This window comes from Sphaeroforma arctica (genome assembly GCF_001186125.1).
Source record: "Sphaeroforma arctica JP610 unplaced genomic scaffold supercont1.1448, whole genome shotgun sequence".
Taxonomy (NCBI): Eukaryota; class Ichthyosporea; order Ichthyophonida; genus Sphaeroforma; species Sphaeroforma arctica.
Window position 1 is genome coordinate 5,277 of NW_014039110.1, and position 8,244 is coordinate 13,520.

Consider the following 8,244-nt stretch of genomic DNA (forward strand, 5'->3'; position numbering starts at 1 on the left):
AGTTAAGAAGATTTTGCATACTATACGTGCACTGGTGTCAAGCGAAAATCACCTTCTGGATATTCGATACATATATTTCCGTTGATCCAAATTTATACGCATGCTTCCACTTCAATTTCTAGTCTGCTAAAAAATACGATGTTGTCTACTCAGATATGTGCTATTCGCCGCATTAAATAGACAGCATTATTAGTGAATGTATATCAACTACACACCTGAAGATCCAGAGTATTCGCTGGACGTGTCGGACTCTGTGGATGGCGAAACAGCGCCTGTCCGTACCACATCGTGTTCTATTGTCGGTAATTTATTCGAAGCCACCATTACTCTCCTAGTGCCCCTGTGATTTATCTTCACTGTTGCCTCTATCTGATATTTATAAACAGATTACAATAGCATCAGCCACCCCTGGGAAAAGCTACGGCGCATCAGGTGGGGCTGGTGGGCTCCAAAAGACTACTGCTATAAAAATACCAGTATTTTCAAAAATCAGAAGGTGGTAAAACTAAAACGATGACAAAGCACGCGAGAGTTTTTCTTCTTTGTTGATAAACTAATGTTTTTCCAAAGTCCTCTATTTTGGGTTTTAAAAAATATAAAACATATAAAAACCCAAAAACTCGTTTCGGCAAAGGTACAGTATGACTGTCAGTACTCAGTACGACTGTCAGACTGTCAGTATCAGCCTATCAGAGTGTCAGTAGTCACTAGTCAGTGAGTCACTACTCACTCTAGTCCAGCACTCTCTCTCAGTCTCTCTGCTAAGTATTTAGTAGCCATAACTCCCCATAAGCCAGTACTGAGTACAGGACTCGGTTATATATATATATATTATTATTTTTAAACTTTACTGTGTTCTTTTGTTCTATATATTTACGTATTCTTTAGAAAATCGACTTCTTGTACAGCTGTTTTTTTTGGGTTCGTTTTTTTAAAAAGATATTAATGTTCCGGTCTCCGGATACCCGCAGTCCGCAGAAACTATCAATTAAGCCAGAAAGAAATATTTATAACTCTGCAAGACTGCAAATAAGAATGTCTGAAAAAAAAAACAGCGAGTGGTTGCGAGGAGTAAAGACCAAAGACTTTCATCAGTGATCGACATCGAGAGAGTGATAGACTCAAAACTCAAAAGTCAACAGTCAACACACTCAACTTCACAAGAAGAGAGCGAGGAGTCAAGAGAGGACGCAAGCCTATTATTAGAAACCCTAGTTGTGTAGGGAGAAACATATTTGTTTTTGTTTTTTTATAAAAAGGGAAGCAAACCCTGAATAAATTCTAACAAAATTTACTCAATGATGATATGACACGGTCAGACATCGTTGAGTGTCGAGTTGTTGACTGTCGACACAACAAGCAAGAGTTGACAACACAGTGACAGACCGTACTCAGCACTGTGTGACACTGACTGTGAGTCTGCGCGACTGCTGTGTGGCTTACTCAGTAAATACTGGCGCCAGTTCTAAAATTCAGTTCAATGACTCACTTTTATACTCGTCACAGTTACGAGTCACATCATAGAGTATGTATTTACTTTTTCTTTTAATAAAGGATACAAATAGTATCTCACTTCAGGTCAAACTCTCACAGAGAGTCATAATAAATTTTTATGTATTTACGTATTTACATATATATCAGAAGGGGAGACTGGGTGACTTGGGGGGCTCTGGCGGTCTGGCCGCTGTCTCAGGCTCGACTGTGGTCTGTGAGTCTGTGACTAAAGTCAATACGTTTTGCGATTAGACGTATATATTTTGAACAAGAAGACGCTTACGTTCGGCGATTGAATCATGCCGGCCCACCGTTGTATCTATGGGTGCATATTTCAGGGCTCTCTACTAGCCCCTAACTTACTATAAAGGTTCAAATTTTCAAAACACTTCTGTCTACTAGTAGTGTCCGTTTTTGGAAGAATTCTAAAAATAGGTCGGATTTTTTTTTAACCCTTTGACCAGTACATATGTGCTACATTTATATATATTTTTTATAATATGTAATTGAACAAGAGTGTTTACGTTAAAACTTTTAAAATTTGGACCCTTGCTGACAGATTGAGATTGAAAAACTTTTTGGACTGGGGACAGTGGGACACTCTCAGTCTCTGGGCCCTCTCTCTCTCAGAGAGAGAGTAGAGGACTGGTAGGGACTGGGGTCGACTGGAGGCTGGGGAAATGTTGATTTCAGAATGGCAAAGTGCAAACCAATAGGAACGGTATGTGAAGAAATAGCTTTTTTTTTTAGGGTTCAAACTTCAATCATAGCCTTCTGTTCAATTTCATATTTTCATAAATAAAAATAGCTTTCTATGGTGTATTTCTTCCTGGATCCGTTTTTGTTTTGTTTTGTTTTTTTGTGTTTATTTTTAAACAAATAACAAAAGGCAGAAAAATTAAAATTAAAATACTGTACATAGTAAATAAATACAAATAACTCTCGAAGGCTCGAGTTGGAACTTGGAAGTTTGGTAGAAAGTGGCAATCGGGATGGTTGTGAATCTATGCCCGTTGTGGTCATGCTCGAATATAACCTGTTGTTCATCTGGCTTCTACATTCATTCGTAACAGATAATAGACTTAACATACAAGTATACTGTTATTAACGCTTAGCTAACCGCAGTCATGGGTCGGGCTAGTTTAACCCACGGATCTGCTTCAGCTCAGGGTAGCGCCAAGAAAAGTAAGTGTATCTATGCCTTGTAAGTTAATTCCTCGCTAGTGTATCCCACGTTGAAGTTATATTGTATAAGTAACGTTGCAAGGAATGGGTGTATTGGTGCAAGACTAAACATTGTCCTTTCATCTTTTCAACATCGCTCGAGTTTATTTTATTATTTGGACGACGCAGCCACAGATAGAACAGGTGTGATTGTGACTGAACTCGACGTTGCACGGAAGCGATTGAACTGGAATATTATCAATAAACTGCACTCAGCGATTGAAATCTAAAAGCATGTACTTTGAAACACCCATATAACAACCGTAGCACTTTCTCGTACTCGTTTACATTTGTGAGGCTCGACTTCTGCCTTAGAAAGACCGATATGTAGAGGAAAGCCAACTTGGGTATACGGCAACCCAGCACAACAATGTGCCTTTAGCCGTCTCGCCATAGTGGTCAAACTGTAGCGTTTAGATGTTACGACAGTCTGCAGGATTTTCAACCCGTGGTTTTCTTTCCTCCAGGAACGGAGTAGGCGATATTGACGCTGGGGGTCAGCTTCGTAACGAGCAATTAGTTATAACTTTCTCAACCATATCAATCTTTACATTCCATTGGTAGCCGCACTAAGCAATCTGCACTTACTTACAGCTTGCCTTCTGCAGACGTTTATAGAATCTTTTGAACTCTTTCAGGTGGAGCATACAACTGGGGCAATCTTCGTCCGGACATTTCAATAGATTTTTTTCTACCAAAAATTTAGAGTTCTATACACATACAATTGCAACGTCAACCACAGCTTACCATCTCCAAACATCGAATTAATCACTACAAATATTTCCATCACACCGCGTTGCATCACAGACGGAGGTGACGGCATGTACACCTATGACAGTCTTTATTGCGAATTTTTAATCGAACTTTCCCGTAAATGCAAACACACCCGAGGCAATCGTTTCAATAGAACGTTCTCAAAACATCATTCATCCATCCTGTACTTCAATTGCTGCAGCAACCACAGCTTACCATCTCCTGGTATTTAAACCCTACACCTCTCCCATCACAACACAGACGGAGGTGGCGGCAAATACACCTGGGGCAATCTGGGTGATGAGTATCTCGGTATTCCCGAGAGTGACAAAGGAGACCCCAACCACTCGGACGGTGACGCCAGTGTGCACACCACATCCGAGTATCGCATGGATGAAGGTCACCACACATCGTATCTGCCCAATGACTTCCGCGAAGATGTCGAGCCCATTATTAAGGAGTACTTCAACTCCGGTGATTCCGGTGATGTGCTGGAAAGTCTGCAGAAACTCGGCGAAGGGGTATGTTTGTGTTTAATGGAGCCTTGCCTGTAGGCTTAGTTCCTGGGTTTTCGAAAGTATAGTTGTAACAACTCGATGTTCGGTATTACCTCGTCTGTGAGACGAGCATTCGGTTGTTCTCTATAGATATACCCTTCTCACTATCTGTACGAGATCTTCCTCGTTTTTGGGTTTTTTTTTGGCACGGGCATTTCCAGGTTTGTTTCTTCTCATTATTATTTCTGGATGATTCTCGCCTGGATTCGTTCGAGCTGTTGTTGTACACCTATATATCATCTATGGGTGCCGTTTGATATCGCAATACATCTACTAGTTGTACTAGAAGATACATATCGGGGTTAACGAAAGATGTCACCTTTGACGCAATGCGATAATTTAGTTGGTTCTATTAATTTGGAAACTTTTTTTTCTCACTGGGCGTGTGCGTCTCAATAACTGGTCGTCATTGTGCACTTATTGCACACGTTGTGAGGAAAGTTCTGGCTCATTATTACCTTCAAACCTTCCATATATGTAGTCCATTACTCATGCTCTGGCTCTACTTGATTTTTCGCGTTTAAATATAGGAATTCATCACAGCGGGCCTTCTAACGGGCCTTTCACTGGCCATGGAACGGCACCGCGCTGAGCGAGAGCTCATAAGTTGTTTGATCACCGACTTCGTCTTCGAACACAAGGTGGCGAACTCGGCCATGATCGCGGAAAGTATGTGCTTATGTGTTCAATAACCGTTTACTTGTACACATACATGCTGGCAAGCGTTACTAAGTAATCTTAAAATATGCTTTTACTTGTTTACTTGTACACATACATGCTGGCAAGTGTTTACTGGATAATTCTGTAATAGGCGTTTCACCTAATTGTACATCCCAATACAAGAGTATTTCGCTCGTCACGATTGCCGCCGGTGTGCCTTCCCATCCGTGCGCAAACCATATATTAATTGAACACGCGCAGGTATACTTGAACATGAATACCCGTAACTGTCATGGCGTATATGTCCCTTCACCTTGCACGTGTGAACTATACCTGAGATTCGGTATGATTCGACGTCGTCTAGACGTGTTGGAGTCAGCCAGTCGGGATGTACTGTATTTGGCGGCAGATTTTACTATATCCAGAACGGGTTGATGAAACATGTCTATATATATAGCACCTGCGTATGGGTGTGCTCGCTTGGCTTCGCTTCGTTTTTCTGTCAGGTGTTACCAGTTGTATGTCCACGAACGGTACCTGCACTCACTACTTTGCCACCCACAGGGACTTGTACTCACTAACACCTCCCTTGCCTCCATCACAATAGCCTTCCAGGCTATGCTCTACAACATCGACGAGTTGGCGACTGACATCCCAGAGGTTGCCACTTTCTTGGGTCGCTTTATCGCGCGCGCAGTAGCCGATGATGTCATTGCTCCTGCGTTTGTCACATCCAACCGAGTTCAAGATGATGCTGTACGTGCCGATGAGGCCCTGAGTATCGCCCACAAGTTCCTCAACATGAAGCACGGGTATGTGAGGGTTTGTTGTGCAACTTACATACATGTATGCATACCATGCATATGTACAAACCTACTTGTATGCATATGCATGTACTTTAAAACATCTCAATATGAAGCACGGGGTGAGAGGGGTTCGTCCATACAATCGGAGGCACTGTGGAAGCGTGTGTAGTAGTACTTATGCCTGCCCTTGCTGCGCTAGTGCGTATGGACAAGTATCGAATCAAATATAGATGCTTATGTAAACGTGTCTCAGATTTGGATATATGGTGTTATTGAAGTCGGGATCGACTTCAATAGGGATATTGGATTCATTGCTCGTTTAGAATCTCCATCTGTTTAACTTGTCGTCAGAAGTGCTGCATTTCTATTCAACATTTTATTTTTAAAGCGCTGCATGTGCAACTCTTTTATATCTGAGTCACAGCTATTCTTGTCTGAAGCACATTAGACGCGCAAAATTATGCAATGATGATTCCGTAGGCAAAATTTATTTATATATATATATATAAATGTTTTGTGTGTGTGTAGTGTGGTTAGCCAAAAGAATATACGTGGAAATCGGAACTGCGAATGATGCGCAGAAGCTACGAGTTACTCGGCAAAAAGTTTATATATACTCGGACATATATGCATATACTTAGTCTGATATCTATAGTGAATGCCTACTTCGCATATATAGGCCATTTTGTGGGTTCATCCACATTATGTAAACAGACCAGGTGAAAACACTCAAATATATATATATGCGTATGCGGGAGAACTATGTTTATACACGTATAAGCATCAGCGCTTCCTTTCGAGCGATGCGGGCTCAAACAGGTATGCACCCTTGCGAATACATATAGCATTACTAAACAATCCTTGTTCAAGCAGGTAAACCACTTATAACCTCGAGTCTGACTATGTAACCTTCGATTCTTGTACCAACAGATACTCGCGCTTGGAGAATGTGTGGGGAGTGGACGGTGCCCGTCGACCCATTGCATATCTGCGTGAGAAGATGCACGATCTGCTCGAGGAGTATGTGCTATCCAGCGATGTCGACGACCTCGAGAAGTCGCTCAAGGAACTATCCGTACCGCACTTCAATCACGAGTTAGTGTACCAAACCATTGTGTATAGTATCGAGGCCAAGCCCGACACCCGCAGCGTGGTGATGGAGAAGATGTCCAAGGTGATTGGTCGTCTGGAGAACGACGGGTTCCTATCGGATGATCAGATTAACATGGGTCTGACTCGCGCGTTTGCGGATCTCGAGGATCTGTGCCTGGATGTGCCGGATGGTAAGCAGGTATTCCAAGAGCTTACGTCACTGGCAGTACAGGACAAGTGGGCCACTGATGTGACGGTGGAGATGGCCAGACGCAGGTCGTCGAGTACGCTGGTGGCTCAGGCCTAAGGTGTGTATGCCTGTATGGGAACGAATGAATGTGCAAACGACGATTTCCTCTATGGTTTTTGGTAGGGTTGTGTGCCAAAAATCAAACAAGGAGCACAGTTCAGTGAGTGAGAGAAAGTGATGACAGGCCAGGGAAGAGCCGTTTCTAGGGTGGGTATAATAATACACGCACACTCTCCGTTCATGACCACTTTGCGCACATCCAATTACCAGCTTCTTTCAACGGGTTGCACGAGGTCACTTGACCTTACCAACAAATGTCAAGGCGGCCTACGAGTATCTACCAGTATAACATAGTAACATGACCAGACAAAAACAAGATGAAAAGCAATCGAAAGAGAAAGAACTGAAGACTTCCAGATACCCTTGCGGATATGTAACAGCTTCATACCAAAAAGATTGGTATGGTGTATAGTGGAAGTGTGATGAAGTGACTCTGCGAACGAGGCCGAGATAGCTTCTTGGCAGATAGTATGAATAAAGCACAATCGATTTTGTTTGTTTTTTCTATGTCGGAATCTATATTGAAATTTAGGGCGTTGTCTGTCTCGGTATTCGTTTTTCCTCCATATAGTTTTGCTTTCGTTATATTTACCACCGAATGCTGCCCATGCAGTATTATCGATAGTGCACTCGCTTACCTCGCAGACAATGTATGCGGGTATAGCAAGCACGCTCGAAATGGCGTGTATATTACTATTCGCGAAAACCGCATGGTGTGCACACGCTTACCTCGCAGATAATGTATGCGGGTATAGCAAGCACGCTCGAAATGACGTGTATATTACTATTCACGAAAACCGCACGGTGTGCACTCGCTTACCTCGCAGTTAATGTATGCGGGTATAGCAAGCACGCTAGGAACGACGTGCATATTACTATTCGCGAAAACCGTATGGTGTGCACTCAAGTACGTGAATGTCATATGCGTGATTTTCTTCGAAAGCAATAATAGGCATGAGAGTATCGCGGATACCATGGATGAGAAGTTTTGAAACAGCTGGAAATGTGATGAAAATTGCCGTAAAAAAAAGAACCGAAGTATCACAAAGTTGGGAGCGCGCGAACAGTTGTTGACCTCTAGAAATGGTATTGGCAAGTCGAGCAGTACTGTAGGGTTCATCATCTTTACCGTTTGCTTGCTAATTATAACCTGGTGTTGAGCAACCCTTGTGGCGGCTTGGTGCGCATATATGTCGTATGATATGCTTTTGAGAGCAGAGTGCACAAATCAGACGTCGACAAAATGTGCACACAACTACAGGTTTGCTCTGTTTTATTTCCTACCTTCACACTACCTTCATTTTATTTCCTTACGTTGTCGAGAACACATGAATATATATATATATAT

General features: G+C 42.3%; 1 protein-coding gene across 1 annotated transcript; it reads left to right on the forward strand.

Moving 5' to 3' along the window:
- The first annotated feature begins 2,462 nt into the window (after positions 1-2,462).
- On the forward strand, positions 2,463-7,390 carry SARC_10933 (hypothetical protein). The gene is made up of 5 exons (XM_014295002.1): positions 2,463-2,679; positions 3,733-3,992; positions 4,559-4,697; positions 5,296-5,500; positions 6,425-7,390. Exons 1-5 carry the CDS (start codon positions 2,622-2,624, stop codon positions 6,891-6,893), a joined length of 1,131 nt encoding a protein of 376 aa, XP_014150477.1. The 5' UTR covers positions 2,463-2,621; the 3' UTR covers positions 6,894-7,390.
- The last annotated feature ends 854 nt before the right edge of the window (positions 7,391-8,244 follow it).

Bases quoted from the DNA above. Each gene is read 5' to 3' on its own strand.
- SARC_10933 (XM_014295002.1), top strand. From the start codon at position 2,622: ATGGGTCGGGCTAGTTTAACCCACGGATCTGCTTCAGCTCAGGGTAGC. The intron at 2,680-3,732 runs GTAAGTGTATCT...ATCACAACACAG, and splicing joins TCAGGGTAGCGCCAAGAAAA to ACGGAGGTGGCGGCAAATAC. The intron at 4,698-5,295 runs GTATGTGCTTAT...CCATCACAATAG, and splicing joins CTCGGCCATGATCGCGGAAA to CCTTCCAGGCTATGCTCTAC.